The sequence below is a fragment of the Cavia porcellus genome, unplaced genomic scaffold (assembly GCF_034190915.1).
Source record: "Cavia porcellus strain 051 isolate PalLab524CR breed Dunkin Hartley unplaced genomic scaffold, mCavPor4.1 scaffold_15, whole genome shotgun sequence".
NCBI lineage: Eukaryota > Metazoa > Chordata > Mammalia > Rodentia > Caviidae > Cavia > Cavia porcellus.
The window spans coordinates 9461599-9482661 of record NW_026947498.1 but is presented as its reverse complement, the minus strand read 5'-3'; the positions used below and the strand labels follow the sequence as shown (position 1 = coordinate 9482661).

Below are 21063 nucleotides of genomic sequence, written 5' to 3'. Positions count from 1 at the left end.
GAGAGGGAGGACACGGAAGCGGCGGCTGCTCCGCTCTGGCATGCAGAAACCCTCCTCGCTACATGAGTCATGTGTGTTTCCGAGGAGCTGGTCTGACAAGCACCTCTTACGTTTATTCGAGCCTGGTACAGGACGACTCCCGCAGAGTTGTTGGCCGTGCAGCGATAGACGCCCCCGTCCCGGACCTGGGAGCTGGAGATGTTCAGGTAGCTGACCACGTTCCCCTCAGACGTGATCATCTGGCTGATGCGGTGCCCGCCGCCCTTGAGGATCGGGTCGTCATCCAGGGTCCACGTGATGGTGGGCAGGGGTGTCCCCTTGACGTTGCACATGAGGGACACGGGTTCGGCGGGGCTCACCACTTTCTCGCTAAAGGCAGATATGATTTTGGGAGTCCCATCTGCAGGAAAAAAAAATCATGGGAGGAAGCGGCCCACACACATTTAACAACAGCGGAGGACGCCTGCTGTGTGCCTGGGGTCACAGGGCGGTGGGCAGCACTGAGCCTCAGGGCCTGGTTTTATTCACCGCGCTGCCCTGGGCTTTTGCTGTTTTAACAAGGGCCGTGCACAGCACAGCCTTAGTGAGCTGGCTTAGTGAAGCATCTGGCTCTTTCCTGATTGTCCTTGGACAAGGGCACCACCTCAAGGGTCATGCTAATGGCTCCGTAGGTCCCCACCTAGAGTTACAGCCACGGGGATCCGGACACTTCGGGACAAGGCTGGGCTTTGTGCTTCCCTGCAGCGCTGCAGGGATTTCTTCCCGTGGGGCTGTTAGGGGAGGAAGGGAAACCACGTGGAGTGGGTGGGCACCTCATGGTCCTTTTCTCTCTTTCATAGACTTCATTACAAATGGCACTGGCTGTAAATCTCCACGCTGACACAGAGGGGGAGCTAAGGGCTATGCAGCCCAGCCCTCTCATCAGGTGTCAACTATCTCTAAAGGTGTCATATGTAGGGTGGTCATAAAGTTATCATCTAGCTTGGAACCCTTTGAAAGTGAAGTACGTCTACCGAATAATCGCACCAAGGGAGAAGGCGGCAGCCGGAACCATCTAAGGCAAACCAGGAGCTCGCCTTGGAGAAGTTGCCATCGGAATTTCCACGGTGCTAAGGACAATCACACTTCCCTAGTTCATTATCCCCCGTCACATTCATCAGCTGTTTCTCTCACTGTATGGCCAAAATCGCAGATACATGTTTCTCCTTTCTTTTACGCCTTTTCATTGAAAGAAAAATGAGATGTGGAGTTCTTACAGAGACTGTAGGAAGCCGAGCACAGAAAAAGTCATCAATGGGCGTTCCAGCAAGCAAACCAGCACGGGGACATTTTCCAGGTATAAGTGGGCCATTCTGACATAATTATGATCACATAAAACAGTATTTCTGAGTCTGGTTAATAGAATTTGCTGGTTTAAGTCAATCTCCGTGTCTGTGTCTGTGTGTCTCTGTCTCTTTCTCCCTCACTTAATTAAAAGGCTGGTCCCATGATGAAAGGTATTGATAAATAGTTTTTATTTTAGAAAAGCATTATCTGTTATTCTGGAACAACTGGAAAGCGCAGACTCACAAAGAGGGAGAGCAGTAAAACTTGGCATTGCTCACAAATTCATCAGAAAAATGGAACTGTTTACAGTGTCAAATTCCCTAGGGAAACTCACTCATCACCCCAAAAACCTCGAGGCTTGGTTCTGAGGCCATAGGGTCCCTGCCTGGTGGGATGGGGTGCTGCCCACGGCGTGCCTGTCTCCCCTATACTGGAACTCTCACTTCTGCATCTTCCTGTTGCTTCCAGAGGCAGAGGAGGCTCTTGGGTTGTATTTGTTTCCCAAATGCTCTCACAGGTAACACGCTGCCATGTCTGTGCCAGCAAACACCAGCCAGCACAAATGAAAAAAGAACTTCAGGAACGTTTAAAGGAAAACTGTGCTTCTGTTCTCTGATGCACTGTGGGCGTTTGACACGGCCTCATCATGCTGAGCATCTGATCTTGCAGAGTGGCCAGGTGACATCTGAGGGGCCCCCTCCATACAGAGGCCTTGTGAACGCACAAATAGACCAAAAACATGCAATTCGTCTTTATAATCCTGCCTTTTCTGTAAGTGACCGGTGTTTAGCTGTCAACTCCTCTGCACTGATTTTTCTTTCTTCCTTTCTTTCTTTCTTTCTTTCTTTCTTTCTTTCTTTCTTTCTTTCTCTCTCTCTCATTTTTACCCTTTGTTTTGAGTTTTTGAGATAGTGTCTCTTTATGTAGCTCAGGCTGACCTTGAACTCACTGCGTGACCCAGCTAAAAGTTTGTGGCAGTCCTCCTGCCTCAGCCTCCCAAGTGCTGGGACTACAGGCGTGTGTCACCATGCCCTGATTTCTATACTAAACCTTGAAAACTCAAATGATTTTATCTGTTTAGGAGAGAATTCTTCACCTTTACCATTTCCTCTCGTCAGGATGATGTATATGTTGTGAATATGTGCTGTGTGTTGTATGCTCTTAATCACAGCTACTGAAAGTTGAAATTGCAGAAATTTATGTTAAAGATAGGTCTCGCCACAGAGAGTTTTGAATAACTTAAATCATTCTCTGTCTTTCGTGTTATTACTGTTATTTATGTTATAAACTCTGTAATAGGGCTACAATTTTCTAATCCATTAATTTTTGCTCAGAAAAGAAAAAAGTACTTCTGCTGCGTGCTAACCTTTTGGCATTTCCAGTGTCCTTTATTCCTGGCTGCTGGGGTTCCCACACCATGTGTACCCTTTCCTCCCTCTGTGCCCTGTACTTTATTTACCTCCTGATGTGCCAGGCTCCGGCCTTCACCCTTGGGTTACTGAAAACACCTCTATTTTGCCTGTATCTTTAGCGATCTCTTCTCCAACAGCAGCCCATGCGAGCAGGGTCCTTGGTTTTCTCTCTCAGAAGCTTAAGGACATTGCTCCCCTGTGCCCCTCTCCAGTGCTAGGGCCATCGCCGTAGGATCAGTCTCCATCCCTCACACTGACAAGACTGTCACCGCCTCTCTGGGTCTCCATGGTCCTGTGCACCATTTTCTCTGCATTCTTTTCATGAGGTTTTGCTGAGGTTTTTAGATCTGCAGTTTTATTTTTTATATCAAATTTGAGGATATGGTGGCCTTATTTCCTCAAAAGCTGTTTGATCCCCACCTTTACCTCTACCTCCACCTCCTGTTTTTAGGACCTGTGACCATGCCCCTGCGATGACCCTGCTGGTTCCCGGGTGCCAGGCAGCTCTGTGGTCTGTTTCCCCCCTGGATTCAGACTGGATGGTTTCCATTTCCTCCAAGCTCCTGATCTTTTCCAAGGCTGCATGCCAGGCCACACAGTGAGGTTTCCATCCCTGCCATTGACTTCACAGCCTCCGTTTCCCTGCTGGCCTTTCTCACACGGCCACTTGTCTGTCCGTGTCTGCTTTGCCTCATGATATGAACTGGCATCGTGACAGTCCTGTCTGTGGGTGCTGATGCCCAGATCTTCTGAAGATCCCTTTCTGTGGCATGCCTTGGTTTTTGGCAGCTGGTCTCAGTGCCCTATTGTTTGCTTGTCTGTCCCCGCTGCAGTTATAAACGCACTGGAGCCCTGGGTGCCCTGCACATTTCTGCAGCTCAGTTGGAAGGTAGGACCTTCCGGACCTTGGCCCCTCCTGCAGGGCACGGCCCTCTGGTGTCCTGGCTCTGTCTTGTCTCACCTGAATCTTGAAAGACTCCACACTTTGTATCTCTTCTGGCTTCATCCTCTTGCAGGACAGGACTGTGGAGTGTGCTGGGGAAGGGACATCGGTGCGGACATCACAACCTTTTTCTTCTTCCGGGCTCAGATCCATCTGTCTGGTTCTAGAATCTTCTCATCCCCTTCTCTTCCCACAGTTCCTAAACTCTGCTTACATTACACTAAGATGCATCCTATTAGCACTTCCAGAATGGAGACTATTATGCTTTTATTTCATTATTCTTGAAATTCACTATGTAGCCCAGGTAAAAATTTGTGGCAGTCCTCCTGCCTCAGCCTCCCAAGTTCTGGGACTACAGGCACGTGTCACCATGCCAGGCTATGCCCAGATTTCTATACTAACTCCTGAACACTCAAATGATTTTATCTTTTTAGGAAAGAATTCTTCATCTATGCTATTTCCTTTTATCAGGATTTCTAAGCAGTCTGATTTGTCTGGCTGTGGTTTAAGTAGCCTGGAAGGTCCCCTCAGCCCAGTGGTCACCTGTGCAATGTGGCCATCTGGGTGAGAACTGGGGGCTGCCTCCCCAGAAGACACCGGTGGGACGAAGTTTTACAGCAGGTACGAGGCACTTCCTTGTAATTCCAATCTGCTCTTTTGCTACATATTAGCACCACCCTCTCTCAGAAGAGAGAAAAATAAAATGAAGCTTCTTGTCCTGAATGGAAACTGATGCATAAGTCGAGGAGCAGGCTCAGTGTGGCCCTGCTCCCTCTGTTTAAGCGGCAGCTTCTCTGGAGGTGAAAGCGTATGTTATTTTCCAAAGAGACCCCGGGTCTTTGCAATCCTCCACGCTGTCACCCTTGATAACCTGAACCTTCGGCGTCATGAGAGATTATCAATATGCTTTTTAGGCTTCCTCAGTCACCAGGGATGCAGATGGTTGCTAAGGCAATGGGCCCCCGATTACTGTCTCTTACAAAGAACCTATAAATAGTGACTCTACAAAGACTGGAGTGCAGGGTCATTAGAGACCTGGCTGGGTGCAAATCGATCACTTTCTGCTCTTAATTATTATGTGCAATGCAGCGTCAGGCATTAAATCTGAGTGCAACAGCTTCAAAAATCCTCATTGTGTACAACCAGAAGTTCCAGTTAAGAGAGGACTCTCCTTGCTAAGCCAGTGGCCTCTTAAAAATCAGCTAAGGTTAAAAAAGCTGAAGAGAACGTTCATGACCATCAGGACAGGGTTAACGCTACTTTATTAGGGACTGGATTTTTATGTGTTCTCCCTTTGGGCTATCTGAAAATCATTTCATCATTTTAATAGATTGATAACAGATGAATGGTAAATTATAGCTAATGACAGTATTTCCAATCAGACGCACAGATCCAGACAGGTAACCTAGTGCAATTATCTGGTGATTAGTACCTGTCTTTCTTAGCTGTTACCTGTCACATGGTCTTTCCTGGCTGATAAGTTAGAGGGTTCCAATACACAGTAGCCAGTTAGGAAAAGGGACGGGGCAGCACCCCATGAGCCAGTGATCCCACCCCAAGACAGCCCCTCCTCTACCCCCAAGCGAGGACCCTGTAGGCTGTGCTTCCCAACAGTGGGCACAGCGCTTCCCGGCCCTCACCCTGCTCAGGGCACACAGGCGATGTCTGGATATATGCTCCGTGGCCATAATGGCCAAGGAGAGCCCTTGGCATCTAGTGGGTCAGAGGAGGGGGTCAAAGACCTGCTATAGCAAACACTGCGACACAGATGACAGCCACTGAACAGGCATCGCTGAGAAGCCCAGGCCTGGGGCAGAGGAAGTGTCAACAGCCCTGCGTGTCAAGTGTCCTTGGTTTCTCTCTGGACAAGTGACTCTTGACACGAGTGGGTGACATTCATGTGACTTCTAGTGTGCGGCACTTGGTTCTCACTGGAACGCACTCTCTGCCTGACTCAGCCTGGCGAGTCTCTCTGTGCTATGGACTGGGGGCCTTGGGGGCCTTGGGGGCCTGGGGGGCCTGGGGGCTGGGTCCACCGTCCCTCTCCTGGGGCCCACTGACCTTCAAGTACCACCTGGACGTAGTCTTGGGCAGACAGTTTGTCACTGCGCACAAAGCACTGGTAGGCGCCCCCGTCGCTTTTGACCATGTGATCCATGATAAGGTTTTCGTGGTTGATCCCTGTGATCCTCACGTTTTTCGTCGGGTTGAGGATCTCACCGTTTCGGTACCAGGACAGCTCCTGGTCCTCAGTTCCTGTCACGCTGCAGGACAAGGAAACCTGGCTGCCCACGCTGCTTTTCACCTTCCTGGGACTGATGGTAGCTTTCAGCGGCTCTGGAGAAGGGCAGAGACAGGACAAGCAGGCAAAGCTGTCACAGAGGGCACCTTCCACATACCCTCAGGTCAGAATGACCTTCTAGAGCACCATTCTGGGGGGACACCCTTTTGCTATGGGTTTGGGGGCCTTCTTTCTCTATTCCACTCAGTGGCAACTAGACCAGTGCTGGTGAAACTGCTTTCTCAGGGAGCACGCATGTGGACGGTGACACTGAGCCTGGACACTAAGAATCACAATGTGCCAGCTCCCAGGAGGACACAGGTGCTTGACCACACAAGTTCTACCCGCCCTATCCCAGGGTACACGAAGGGTGCCCCTTGTCTGTTCTCAGACACAGATTCACTCCTGCACAGCACAGGGCTCACCCTGGGCCACTGACCCCTGAGAGGATCCAGTGGAAGTTAGGATGCCCACAGAACACAGCCCTTCTTTGAGACAAGGCAAGGCTATCCACAGGGCAGCCCCTGCTCACTCCTGAGCTCCCCCATTTTAAGCAAACCCGGCTCAACGTGGAAAGTATTTACAGGGTTCACATGCTGAGAGGATGAGACAGGGATGGATACTACCGCCAGGACCCCTGGTACGGGGTGGACAGCCCCACATGCTACCTAAGCAGTCTCCCTACAAGCCTTTAAGTTTGGTGTTACGGGTGCTGCTTCCCAGATGAGGAAATGGCTATTCCGAGAAATTACCTAACTGGACCAAATCCGATACCCTGTTAAATGGCAGGTGATCATCCTGCTGGTCCTGACTTAGCATCTCAATGAACTGTGAAATCTGAGGACCCAAGCAGCCCACCCACAGGGCAAGGACAAGAATGGCTGCTATGCCAAGCAGAGTGAGGCAGAGGCCTGTGGGGGCACGAGGTGTGGGGAGGCTGAGCACAGAGACCAGGGCGACCCTCAGTGTCCAGGACAAAGAGAACCGAGACCAGCGGTCAGCTTCTCACCGCTGTGACAAAATGCGTGTGGAAGTCAACTTGGTGTTCGGAACTTGAGAACCAAGAGAATGCTTTCCCTGGAGAGGGGAAGCATTCCTCTCCTACGGCCAGAGTGGGTGATGGAAAGGACAGACCGAGAAGCATGTGACAGCTCCTCCAGTGGCCACAGAGGCTGCACTCTGAGGCCAGGCCAGGCCTCCCCACAGATAGATGTCAAAGTGCTGACAGTGCTAAATACTTGAGAGAGAGATGTGGGGGACAGGAGAGGTAGGGGAGGGGAGAGAAAGGGAGAGGGGGGAGCTGAGGGGGAGGGGGAGGGTACAGCGAGTGGGGGGGGGGAAGGGGAGGGGAAATAAAACGGGAGGGGAAGAGGGGAAGGGAGGAAGAGAAGTCAGCGGGAGCCGGTCTATGGGGATGGAGCATCGCATTGGGCTGGGAACACGGGTGCTCTGGGCACCCAGGTTCAGAGAGGAACCTCGCACATGGAGGAAGCAGCATAGCAGGAGCGCAGCAGGGTCGTTCCAGGGATTGGGAAGGAGTTACTCTTAGCAGGGCTGGGGTTTGTTTCCTGGGAGCAAAGCAACAGACAATGTGACCAGACAGGCTTTCACAAGATGCCCTGACTACAGCCCAGATACAGGTTTATTTGACAGAAAACAAGGAGAAGCAAATGGCTTTTAACATGAATTTCCTGAACCTATGCACACACTGTGCTGTCTGCTGGGGCCCAGCATGACCCTCAGGCCCTGCTGCCCCTAGAGGTCACGGCGCCGACACTGCCCTCCATCCCTTGACCCCAGCCTGGACCACGTGGACTTAGCTGCTCGGCTGCTCCCATAGCCACTGGAATATTTAATTTGCGTTCTTAGGCGGCTCCATGGCCTGTCTGCACTGCACTGTCACCATATGGACCCTGCTCCGAACAAGAAGGGGCAGGAGCACAAACCAAGGCAGGAAAGCGCTTCCCTCTGCCTTGTGAGAGCCCCGGGGTCAGCGTGTCTAGCTTAGCTCATGAAATAAACGTACTAAAAATAAATGCAGTGTCATATCGGCCACTAAGGGACCTCCTGCCTGGCCAAGGCCGGGTGGCCTCATTCTGGTCACGTGGCCTTTGGGCCTTCACCCTGTCTTTGTTTTTACGTGGGCAGAGCTGAGGCACTGGGCAGGGGTAGAATGGAGCCCGTGCAGAGCGGAGCCCTGTCCATGCCTCATCCCCCTCCCAGCAGCCATGACCGTGTCCTGCAGATGAGCACGCTGAAGATGCAGACTAAAGGAGCCCAGGTCCGACACGTGGGTCACTCAGAGCTCATTCTGCTGTAACAGCCTCCTGGACACCGAAAGCAGCATCTGGAAACCACCACTCGGCTTGCCCTGGGAGAATGACCCTCCTCCCTATATGTTTTCAGATGGGCTGCCATCCGGGGCCTGGTGGTGGGGAGTGTCCTCTGGGGGTGTCCTCTAGGGGTGTCCCCTTGGAAATGCAGCAGTTCTGTGGCATAAAAATCCCAAGGTGTGGGCTCTATGGCTCTGGGTGACACCCTGTGTAGAAATTTCTCATCTGCACAGCAGGGCTGCCCCTGCGCCTGTCCTGGGAGAAGCTGGGGGTGAGCCGACCCAAAGAAGCCGCAGCGGCTTGGCCGGGGCTGTCCAACTTACGTTTCACATATAGGCGGCCAATGACCTTTGCAGTCCCGTACCGGTTGGACACCTCGCATGTGTAGCTGCCTGAGTCGGAGGGCCGGGCCATCTCGATGAGCAGCCCTGTCACTGTCTTCTGGAACCTCCCCGAGAGGTCCAAGGGCGAGTTGTCCTTCAGCCAGCGGTAGTCGGGCTCTGGGTGCCCAAGCGCTTTGCAGGGAAGCTCTACCCGCTGCCCTGCCATGGCTTTGTGGTGGTCAAACCCATCCAGGATGGATGGGGCTGAGTTCGCTGGGTCTGCAGAAGGAAGCAAATGTCTCAGGCACTGCGACCACGGTGCAAAGGGGTCACCAGAGCCCCGCAGCTTTGCATACACCTATGGTCACAGCACCTTCTCATCAGATCCGTAGGGATCTGCAGGATGGGGAAAAAGTCCCAGTAAGACATACTGAAAGCCGCACACTGGTCAGAGCCCCTGTTTCTTTGTAAATAGCTGAACTGTCCAGGATCAGCAAGCGGGTCTGGGGGGCCAAGAAGTGGACGCCAGACGTCCCCCCTTAGAAGAGATCACTCTTGAACATTAGTAAGAGCTGTTTCTCAGGAACAGGGCTTGTGTAGCTGCTGGATTTGAATGTTTCACCTACTCAACTAACAAATGTGCACTGTCTTTTTATTTTTGATGAATGTGTTAAGTGCACCTTTCTGGGGCTCAGTGTGTGTTCTGCATACAGACACTAGCCATGCACTGACCCAACCCCACCCCCCTGTATGTAGTTTCCCTTCACAAGGTCCAGTGATCACCAGCCCACATTCAGGAACCTTTTTCTTTTAAGTTCCACATAGGACGGAGAACATGGGACCCTGTGTTGGCCTGGGTCTCACTTATTTCACTTGGCACAACATCCTCCTGTTCTTTGTGTGGCTATAAATGACAGACTTCACTCTTCCCTGCAGGCCAAAGGTTTATCCATCCACCTGCCTTTTCTGTGACCGTTCACCCACTGATAGACACACAAACTGAGTTCATTTCTAAACTATGGGGAGTGTTAGGGCACACAGGTATCTCTCTGGTAAGCTGACCTCACTTCCTTCAGAGCCCCAGAGCTGAGACACACCGGTCACACATCAGGGCTTTCCTTAGTCATTAAGGAAGCTCCACACTGTCCCCGTGAGGGTCACCATAACTTATATTCCCACTGCACTTGGAGGAGAGTTCCCTTGGCTCTGCATTCTCTCTACCTGGGAGAAAATATTTCCCAAGTAACAATCCATTTTGCACAGCGTCCAGAATGTATGAGGACCCTGATGACACCACCAAGAAACAATCCAGATGAAACGGGCCAGACAACCCAAACAGACACTCATCAAAAGAGGAAAGGCAAATGGCTGGAAGACACACAAAGAGATGCTCACTAGGGAAAGGCACCTCAAACCGCAGAGACACCACCATAGCCCAGGTGGTGGGGCTGTTGTCAATTACCCAGGATAAATCAGGCCTGCAGAGCCAGCCTATGCTCGGTGTCCATGGTTAAGGATTCTGTGCTGTACACTTGGATCTTAGACATTCCAGCACACAAGCACTGTCACTACATGATGGAATGAGACCCATCTCCCTACATCCCCCTATGCGTCTGCGTGTGTAGCTATCTGTCAGGTTGCACGGCTTAAATATATGAGTTTTATTAGCCATGCATCTCTCAATAAAGCCACAAAAATAAACTCTAGTCAGCGAAATGATGAAGACAAAAAACTGTATGTAGAACATGCTGCTGTGAGCAGAGGGACTTGTGTCTTTGTCCTTTCTGGCCTTCTTGCCACCACTTTGGAAAATGCATTCCACTCCTCAATGCTCCAGTACCACACTGGACAACAAGATGGACGTGGGACTGGATTCTAACATGAGGACGATGGACCAGAAAGGCACCAGTCCGGTTCCTGGTCACCTTGCATCTTAAGTGTACGAGGGACGTAAATGTCTGGAGTTTAAAACGAGCAGCAACAGGGTCACCTGGAAAGGCTGCTTCCAAAGGCTGCAGTCACACAGTTCGGCCACTAAGGGCAGTGGACAGATAAGACTGACAGTAGCTCATCGGAGATGGATGGACACCCACCCTATGTTACCTGGCGAGTGCCTTCCTGGTGCCTGGCGCGTGGTAATGGGATATATTATGGTGGCCATTTAGGATATGCTATTATCTTGTCCTGTGCTGCGTTCATTGTTTTGTTTTTATTGGCTCTGTTCTGTTCTGTTTGATTTTCCTATGTCTGAAATTATGGGCAGTTATTTTGAAGACAAGAGGCATTATTATGGTAGCCACTGTTGATTTCCTATTGTCTTGTTTTAAAATCCTTTTCTGATAAAAGGATTTGTACCCCAAAATGTAAAGAAGCTGTATATTTTTATAGTAAAATAAAAAGTCAATCAAAATTAGCATTTAAATGGACATATCAGCAGAAGACATACATAATACCTAAGCAGAACATCAAAAGATGTTCACTGTCCCCAGCCATTAGTTCAATGCAGATTAAACCCACTGGGAGGCATCACCTGACACCTCTCAGCATGACTGTCTAGAGCCGCGAGGGTGCCACGGAATGAGACTCTCACACACTTTTGGTGATGATGTAAATTAGCCCAGCCATTATGGAAAACAGCATGGAGATTAATCAAAAAGTAAGAACCGTAACTACTGTATGACCCAACAGCCCTAGTCCAGGGTAAATATCTAAAGGAAAAGAAGTCAGCATACAGATCAGACATTTGCAGCCCCCTGGTTATTATTAGGCATGACAGTACCTAAGAAACGGAATGTAAATTGCGACAGACTGTGATATGTACACAAACAGTTTGGAATATTACTCAGCGTGAAAGAGATGAAACCTTTCACTGGTGACAACATGAGTGAAACTGGAGGTCGTTATGTTAAGTGATCCACGCACAGAAAGACCAGCACCATCGTGTCTCACTGCTGTGTGGAATGCTGAATACACTGACCTCCTAGAAGTTGTGAGGAGGACAGTGGCTGCAAGAGGAAAGGTTGGGAGAGTGGAGAGGAGGTGGCAGGGAGAGACACTGGTCAGTGGGCACAGAGGCACGCTTAGAAACAAGTAACCCTGGTGTGGTGTCGCGTGTAGGGTGCCTATGGGTTAGGGTACTCTGTATTTCTAAAGCTAGAAGAAGGGAATTTGAACATTTTCACTGTAAAGAAATGATCAATCTTGGAGGAAATTTTAACATTATGTAATGTGTACAAGTGTCAAATGTCACAAGGCACCTTGTAAGCACACATGATTTTTCTGTTTTCCTCATCAGTTAAAGAGACATTTCATTCCAACAAAACTCACAGCGACACATAGCGTCACGCTTTCCTGGGTGTGGATAATAAAAACCAACGTTTAGCGCTGATGGACATGGAGCATCTGGAATCCCACACCTGCGGGACCGGGCACGAAAAGCAGCAGCCAATCAGAGGCGAGTTTGCGGGGTCCCTCAGCTGCTACACCTCAGGGCGCTGCAGACCTCTGCCCCGGCTTCTGCCCAGACAGCGGAAAACAGGTGTCCACTCGGGATTCACACACGGGTGTTTGCGGCAGTTACCGTGTGGATGTGAATCAGAAACAACTCCAGCTCCGTCACAGAGTGGACGGAGGGACAGAGTCAGCAGCAAATGCAGCCTCGAAAGCTTCCGTTAAACCAGAGGAGCACAGAAGACTCCCACACTGCCTGACCTACCTATCCTGAAAGTACACGTCTGTGGGAACAGACAGATGCAGAGGAGCCATAGCTCTGGTTGGGGAGGAATCAGAATTGACCACCATGCAGAAGAGAGCTTGGTTTTGGTGATGGAGACATTCCAAAATCAAATGATGCTCTCTAGATGTGCTAAAATCATAACTTCTGTATGTTAAGCGTGTAGGATTGATAATCATATTACTAAGTTCTTACATTTGTAACTTGAACAACTATTTCTAAGACGACAACATGTAATTATCAACTAGTGATTTCTTACTGTTTTTTTTTAAATTATGTATTATCTCTAAAAATTATAACTACTACTACTAGTATTTATTATTATTTAAGAGACAGGGCTTGCTCTGGTCCCCAGGCTGACTCTGAACTCCTGTGTTCAGGTAATTTCCTGCCTCAGCCTTCTGAGTAGCTGGGGTTACAGGCCTATACCATTGCAGGGAGGGTTTGTACTAAAGTTACTGAATTGTGAACTTAAAAATGAATGGCACTTGTGTTGCCGCACTATATCTCAGTAAAAGTGCTTTGCAAAACAGGAAGGGCCTCTGGCTTCACATTTAAGAGCACCATCTAAGCAGCGCTCCGGATAGCCTGGCCTGGGCACATTTCACACACGCTGGCCAGTGCTGGCTTTCGCGCCCATCCCACCTCAAACTCTCTGTGAGGTCAGAGCCTCACAGCTGCAAAACCCTGCAAATTCAGGGAGGCACAGGAGGTGGCAGATTTCCTTCTTTGCTTGGGAACAGTCCTCAGAAGGAGGTGGGGGGATGTGAATGTCCTTTTAACTTCAGATGGGACAGTTTCCCCCATGGCATTAGGAATTACTGGAGAAACCAGGGTGTGAGGCCCATGGCACTGTCTTCTCCCTGGAGGGAAGCAAGATGGTGCCAGTTTGGTCCATGATAAATATGGATTGGTGGGGCCAGGGAGTGTTGCTTTCACAGCGGGAATCTCACTGGGTCAAAGCTGAACAAACTGTGAAATGACTTCATGTAAACATCTGCATTTGTAGTACATTATTCGGATGCTGGTTTAAAAGATGTTAAATCTGGTAAAATATTCTTAAAAATAAAAGCCTCAAGGCTTCACTTTAGTCCAAAATTGTGCAATTTTTCTAGCACATGGTGGGTGTCACAGAAGCAGCAAATGGCGCCAGCAAGTTATTACCTGATACAAAAAGTCTGGCGCTGTTACTCTGTCTGGTCTCACCGGTGTATCTGTGCCGCGTGATGCAGCGGTAGTTATACAATCCATCTTCATTCTGTACATCTTTAATATACAAGGCTCCCGTGGATGTGATGAGAAATCTAGATCCTGAAACACAGAGAAAGAATCGCTCGGTTAAAGTGGGGTGGAAGCAACCCAGGCACGTAGAAGACACACCGTGAGAATTTATTTTCTTCTGAAGAAAACTCTTTGCAAAGGCTGGAATCAGGTGTGTTAGTTAAGAATTCAATCCCCTTCCCTTTTCCTCCTGAAGCAGGAGGTTTTCACTAGTCTGTTCCGCAGGAAGCATATACCTAGCAAATGCAACTCACACATCTACCTGGTTTTGGGTCACGTCTTTATCTTACTGCAAGGAAGCTGGCATATTATTGGTGTGTAGCTAGTTTGGCAGATTTTCATGCAATGCCACCTACTTCTTAGAAGGCAATACATTAAATTAACTTTTTTTTTTTTTTTTTTTTTTTTGCAAATTTCTCTTTCATGACCAATACACTTTTGCCTGGATTTGAAGCATTGTTATAAAGGAACAAAAGTATTAGGCTATAAAACACTGAACTATTCCACAAATTTCCCAGGAAAGATTGAAAATAATAATAATAATGATGATGATGATAATGCAGAGATTGACTCTTCCTATATCAGCATTTTAGATGATTTTGCTATTTTTCAATAGCTGATTTTTAAAATGATACAATAGTGGATAAGACATATTTTCACCTTCTGAGCAGGTGACCCAACACACTCCAGCCAGAGCTAGCCCGTTAATGCCACTAAAGTAATTCCACGGCAAGGTACAGGTCTGTCAGCTTTGCTCTGCCAGCTGTGGGGCTGGTGAGAGAGAAACCAGGGCGCCTGCCCCCTGGTGCTGAGAGACACTCAGGGTAGGACTCCCATAGCCTCAGGTTCCCCAGCCACACTGAAGGGTGAGGGGTACACCGGGAAACGTCTTCTGCAGCTGAACCCGCTGCCTTTCTGAGCTTTCTAGACAACAGAGTCAAAGGCAGAGATGAAAGTAACAGCAGTTCTAGAAATCTATTCTGCTAAACTATGGGTCACTGAAGCACGAAGTCTCTACTCTAAGATCCGAGCTACAGAAGGCAGGTGTGTGTGACCTTCAGAAAGAGAGAGCCGGGGGCTGATGGTGGAAGGAAGGTGCTATGTTCTGCATAAAAGGGAGAACAGGCCCCAGAGACACACCTATTCTGAGCAGGCAGTGCCCTGGATCCAGGAATGTGAGATGGCACAAACCATTAACAACTACAAATAATTAACCTCATATGCTGAAGTATCCACAGTTGATTTATTTGCTCAGCCTCTTTGCTAATTTTCCCACGTCCATACACAGAACCTGAAGATCTTTCTGCGGTCCCAGGGAAGCAAGCTCACCTCCTTTGGAAGGGTACTCCAGAGGCAAGAAAGAAACACAGGCTTGGGAGTCCACTGAATCAGGACCGTCACACTTCCATCGTCACTTTACCCTGTGTGACCTCAGCTAAGTCATTCAAATCTCCACACTTTGGTTTGCTCATCTGGGAAACAGAGTCGAGGCAAAAACCCTCTTTGCTGTCCGGCGGCAGATGGGCTTAACACACCGGCGTCCTGTAGTGACTGTCGTGTAGTTGCTGCTCAGTAGGGTGACAATGGCCACTGATGGTAATGTACTGCATGGCTTATACTTCAAAATACTGAGGGTGCACCTTTCAGTGTCCTACCAGAGAGCGGGGTCAGGGGGATGATGGGCAGCTGCACTTGCTTCCATCTTTTCACACGGTACATACACAAAGACATACAAAGTTGACTCATTCCACCCCATAAATGCTGTTATAGTTTGAGATTGGATGTCCCCTCAAAGCCTCATGCGGTCATGGGGGTACAGGCTTTTTGGAAGTTTCTGGATCTAGAGTTTGTGATAGGTGCATTATCTAATGCTGAGATTGATGTGAAAGCTACACCCACCTGAGGGCAGGTGGCCTGCTTACTGTATAAGGGAGGCAAGGAGGTTTGCTCCTCCCCTTTGTGCTTGTGAATTTTGCTGTCTTCCACCACCATGAACCATTGCCCCTGTGCCCTGCCACCCTGCCTTGGAGCCAGCTGATGATCGACTGAAACCTCCACAAACTGTGAGTTAAATAAACCTTTCCTTCCTTCATTTGGGGTGATGGGTATTTTGCCTCAGCAAGGAAAGAAAAGTAAGACAAATATATACATTCATGATTGTCAACTGAAAATGTTAATAAAAATTAAATGGTATCTATACAAATAAAGGCATTTTTTTGTTGTTGTTGTTGTTTGTTTGTTTTTTGCTGTTTTGATGGGAAACAGATGAATCAACAGGTGACTGAGACTCCAGCCAGGATGTGGGTGTGTTGTCCCACACTATTTGTTAAATGGATGCTGGGTGGAGGAGTCTATTATTGCTTATATTCAAAGCATCTCTTCTCAGGCTTAGGTGAAAAGACAGCTAACATGTGCCTTTTACTATCCAACCTCCTCCTTTATACACAAATGCGCCCCTCTCCCCTCTGTATAATGACTGTTTAATGCTGTTACATGGAAACAAGCATTTGGAGAGTCTTATGTTAATGATTCCTTCGTTATTTCCTCTGGCTTTCGCTGCAGCGTTAGAGCAGATCATCCATGGTGACCGCACTGTTTTTAGCAAGAGTTTAAGAGTGTTCTTGGCCTATCCCTTAGGACTGTTTCTCAGCGTTTGTGTAGTCCTGTTATTGCCATCTGAACGGCACTAACAGTAATTAACAGCGCAGATGGTTGTGCTAATAAGGTGCTGAATGGCAGCATGATGCATCAGAACCGTCTGCAGCTGTGTAGCCGCCGGGCACCGGCAGCCCTACTGTGCAACAGGAGAAGTGTTCTCCAGAGTGGGCACTGGCACAGTGTCTGAAAACTGGAGAAACACGAGACTGACCCCTGAGTCCTAAGTACAGAGTGTCAGGAGTGAGAGGAGCCCAGACGCACACTTCACACTTTTTAGCTGGAAAGTTAAGTCAGCATGAACTAAAATAGAAGTAGAAACCAGAAAAAAATCTCTGATGGCTCTAAAGTTATCGGTGCCTCCTAATTCGGATGTGGGTTGGAAGGACCCTGACTCCTGGCTGGGTTCCCAGGCAGTGCTAGGCATGCCTAACTCCCGTGAAGATGATTCCTTGAAGAACTGAGTCCAAAGCGGCAACTAAGAGCAAGAAAGGAAAAACCCCAGGAGAAGCCGGCGCCTGACGGGGAAGGAACTTCAGAGAGTGGCTTTCCTGGAACAAGGGCCTTTGCAGATGGCCTGTTAGGATACCATTGGAGGACATGGCCCCTAATCCATTCCTGAACAGAATCTGGCTACAACTTGACCACACCCATGGAAATTAAAAATAAGATTTTATTTCCACATAGGAGATCCAGGAAGACGCACTAACAGGTTTGATAACATGTAATCTTGACCAGCAGTGGGTGAGATCCCCTCTTGGGAGTATAAGTTGGTGAGAATTAGGCACAGTTCAACCAGCTTGTGCTCTTCGCCTGGGATCTCCCCTGAAATATGCCCTGCAATATTATGTGAAAAGCTAGAAATTGTAATCCAACTGGAAGACCAACCAATGGGTGAGTAAATTAATGATTAGGGTACCTCCACATCCTGAGTCATTTAAAAGGTGGTCAGGGAGGCCTGAAATACTTTGCAAAAACCTGGAGTAATCATAGAACACGTGACGTTAGGTACCCAAGATAATGAGCATGCATATATTCATATGCCACATTTGCATATGCAAATGATGGACTGCAGCCCTTCAGGCACCCACAAAACTGTTTGCTAGAGCTTCTGACCTCAGGCGTGGATTGGGGACTGGAGGAGTCTGTCTGGCTTTGCACCATCATGCACAGGGATATCTTAGGTGAAGGCTATTGGTGTGCTCCATGTGTGGTTCTGGTTTATTTTGCGTAGGGAATGAGTGGGTGGAAGTCAGCTGTTTCTGGACCAGGAAGCACAGACCAGATCAGGAGAGAGGCTTCTACTCAGCTTGCTTTCTGGGCTGGTCACTTCTGGGCATGGCTGACCGCAGAAAGGAGACCTTCAACACCCACGGTGGGCTGTGCAGTCCTCTCCCTAATGCATCGCCATCACCAAACAATGGACTCCACTGTGGGCCCTTGCCTGCCCCGAAGCCCTGGCTTCTCACTGTCGCCCGGGGTGCGTGGACAGAGCTGTCCTCCAGTCGGCCTCCACTATCTTCTGTTTCTTTTCCACCTTGAGCAGAGCTCAATTCGATGACTGCTTGGATTGTGATCCCAAAATCTTATATTTTGATTTTTTCTCTAGCAGTAGGATCAGTGGATTCAGGCATCATAATGAGCCTCACCTGATCTTTGTCAGAAATGTTCTTCGTGTGACAACCACCAAGATAGCCTGGAAATTGTGAGATTTCGACGTGACGTGAATTATGAGCCCTTATCTTCTGGAAGAGACCATTTGGCCAGGGGTGAAGATGGCCCCACTGTCCCGAGTTCTGGGGCTTAAGGCAGAGACCAAGAATCCCAGGCGGGTCTGACACACAAGGAGTGATTGGGGATATAGATGTTTAAATTCCCTGAAAGCAATTTCGCGAAGACATTTTTCTTGTGTAAATAAAATTCTCTCAGTGAGCCTCTCCGCCAGTTAAATGAGGCTCAATTAGACGCTGCTAATTTAAGCCCGCATACTGCATTCCGCCTGTGTACCTAATTACCCCGTTTAGTTTGTTAATGATCAGATCCTTGCCTGCGTTGCTATCAGAGTGGGTCATTAATCTCCACTCTAGTTAGATGCCTATCTGCTTACAGGAATAAATCCTCAGAAAGATTATGATTTGATTTTTAAAGAAATCAAGGACTTTTTTTTTAAAGTACCAAGGCAACTAACTGGTAAAATGTAAGTTGTTTTTATTCCTTTATGTGATGAGTGAGTTTTGGGCACTGATTTCTCCAACAGACACTGCAGCTGTGAGGGGAGGAGAGACAGACACACCGTCATCTGTGGTCAGGCCCACAAAGAGACAGGAATATAGCAAAGATCAAGACACACAGAGAAGCAAAGGAGAGCAGGTGCTTCCACAGGATGGCGAAGGCCTGGCAGCTTCTGGTGAGCTCGAGGGGCGGGGCAGGAGCCACGCTGATTCTGGAGGTGTCTCTGCTGGGACTCAGCTGTGGCCGGCATGCAGGGGTGAGGTGAAAGCAGTGAGGGACAGGGGACCCCAGGTTTGGGGAGCAGCACTGTGTGGGTAAGGAGAGGTCCCTGCTGGAGGCCATGCGGTCAGCCCGGCTGGCACGAATGCACTGTTTTGGACTTGGGAGATGCAGACCGAGTAGGAGGAAGGTACCGCCTGTCTGCTGCCGGCGTCTGGCTAATAGTAAGTAGGGCTCTGTCGACTTCATTTCCTGCCCACAGGCTTCTGAGTTTGCCGCTGGAAGGGAAAGCATATTTCACACTGAGCCTCTCGTCCAGCTGTGGCTGTATAGTGCCAGGCTGACCAGAAGGGACACATGTCCAAAACAGGAAAAATCAGGACGGGAAGGAGGAGGGGAGGTGGCACCGGATCCATGGGGAGGAACTGGAGACCTGGGCCGGTGGGTAGGGCAGGGTCGCTGACTGCAGAGCTTGCCTGAGGCAGAGGGACTCTCCTCATGAGGACAGACTGGAGGAACGGGGACCACATAAGTCAAAGTGGAGCCTGCACCGTGGCCGCTGTTGGTGATGGGGCAGCAACCCATGGAGGGGCCAGGAAACCAATTCATGGATTATGATTTTAGTTTTCAAAAACAGCAGAGCATGCATCAAACAGCAGCAATCAGTGTCGGTGAAGGTTTCTGCTCAGTGCAGATGTGCATAAGTCACGTGTGTGCACGTATGCACACGTATGTATGCATGTACACATGCCTGAGGGGTCATGATGTTAAGTGTGATTTTCACCCTGATTTCTTACTGCAAGTCAGTGTAAATTATGTTGGAAGAGCCCTGCTCTGTCTCTTGGAATCACATCGTTTTTCCTTGACTGGGTTTCTAAGTCTAACCCCCCTTAACACATTAGCTGGTTTCTCTGGGCTTCTCAAAGTTTTCTCTTTACACAGTCAGGTTAGAAGTTGACCAGCCCAGTACAGGCCAGACCTGTGAGCTTCGCCAACAGCGGACCCTGCCCGAAACCTGAAGGGTGAGCTCTGGAGAGGACAAGAATGGGAGGACAAGAACTGTGCTGACCATGCCATCGCTGCAGGCTTCGAGGGGGGGAGCCGGGGGCTGGACCTGGGAGCTTCCACGAGGAGCACCAGGGCAGTGCACCCAGATCCAAAGGGAAGCAGGCCCTTCGGTCCATTTACAATACTGACCCACAAATGCCACTTCTCCCCACCTGGTAGGCATCTACTTCCTGTCTGAGAAGCCAGGCCTGTGCTTGACAGTTTATCTGAGGCTCACATGTTCTTACTTTATTTAATCTGAAGAGAAAACCCATGGGGATTCAGGCCATTTGAAAATTCCCTTCCTTCACAGGTGAGTCAGGCAGTGTCCTTCAAAAAAGATCGGACATGAGCCCAAGCCCTGTCCACTGTATGCTTTGAAGAGTGTGTCCAGAGCTCCTCAAAGCTCCCGCGGTGATGCCCCTACCGTGGTGCTGTGAATCCCCTGGCTGGGCTTAGCCAGTGTTGCCTCTCTGTTCATTCCCTGTATTTCTCTCCCCACATCTGCCTACTTAGCCGCTGCCTATATGTTCCATGCAGGACACAGCCATGCCTTCCCACTTCTGTCAGCAAACCTCCTCGGACAGCACACAGCACCCCACCCTGCAGCCTTCGGACATCGATGGCAGGCGACGGTTTTGTTTGTCCCCACCTTCAGTGCAATTCAGCATGTATTTAACAAAGGCAGGACATCCCTGCCTAACAGGAGGAGAGGCCCGTGTTTTGGGGTAATCCCCTCTCTTCCCAAGAAAGCACAAAAGGGTTTTCTCCCAGCTGCATTTCACTCAGTTTGATGTCTTCTGATAAATTCTTATAAATTCGATGTTTTCTGATAAATTATCCTCATGTCATGCTGAGAAAACCTCAACTTATCACTTGAGCAAAGGTACAATAAAGTCATCATAAACGTCTAGCACTCTAGCATCTTTCACTTTTTGATATTAAATTTTAATTAGAGAATAGCCTTTTAAGTAACTGATATTTTATGGAGAGAAATATCAAAATGAGGGCCATAGGAAAAAAAAGATAATGTTATAAAACAGTCATCTAACTTTTGAATACCATTTCTTTGTAGAAAATCCTGATGATATCTACCATATTCAGCAAATAGAAATTATATAAAATCAATACCAAACCTTCATGGTAGGGGCTATAGCATTACTACCATCCAGGTATATTTACTAAATTATTTGTTAAATTCCCCAAATCACATTTCTAACCCAGGGACTTGCACATGCTGGCTGTGTTATTAGTCAGCTTTTGCTTTGCTGAGATACC

General features: G+C 48.9%; 1 protein-coding gene and 1 long non-coding RNA gene across 6 annotated transcripts in view; one reads left to right on the top strand and one right to left on the bottom strand.

Annotated features, from left to right (window-relative positions):
• The window catches only part of Dscam (DS cell adhesion molecule), a 549020-nt gene that overhangs the window by 212042 nt on the left and 315915 nt on the right, over positions 1–21063 (bottom strand). For all 3 annotated transcript variants that reach the window (XR_010039329.1, XM_063224581.1, XM_063224582.1), the window contains exons 4-7: positions 13516–13662; positions 8619–8897; positions 5743–6018; positions 104–400 (exon numbers count right to left, since the gene is read on the bottom strand). Coding sequence is in view for 2 of the 3 variants with exons in the window: in XM_063224581.1 (XP_063080651.1) it covers positions 104–400; positions 5743–6018; positions 8619–8897; positions 13516–13662 (999 nt within the window). In the remaining variant the exon portion in view is untranslated. The remainder of the gene's footprint in view (positions 1–103; positions 401–5742; positions 6019–8618; positions 8898–13515; positions 13663–21063) is intronic.
• LOC134470448 (uncharacterized) lies at positions 15596–20696 on the top strand. 3 transcript variants are annotated; one of them, XR_010039330.1, is made up of 4 exons: positions 15596–15695; positions 18545–18694; positions 19681–19760; positions 20326–20696. It is a non-coding gene; the product is annotated as an uncharacterized LOC134470448 (long non-coding RNA). The 3 variants fall into 3 exon arrangements; XR_010039331.1 differs by lacking the exon at positions 15596–15695 and adding an exon at positions 19966–20098 and having other exon boundaries at positions 17883–18694; XR_010039332.1 differs by lacking the exons at positions 15596–15695; positions 18545–18694 and adding an exon at positions 18722–18962.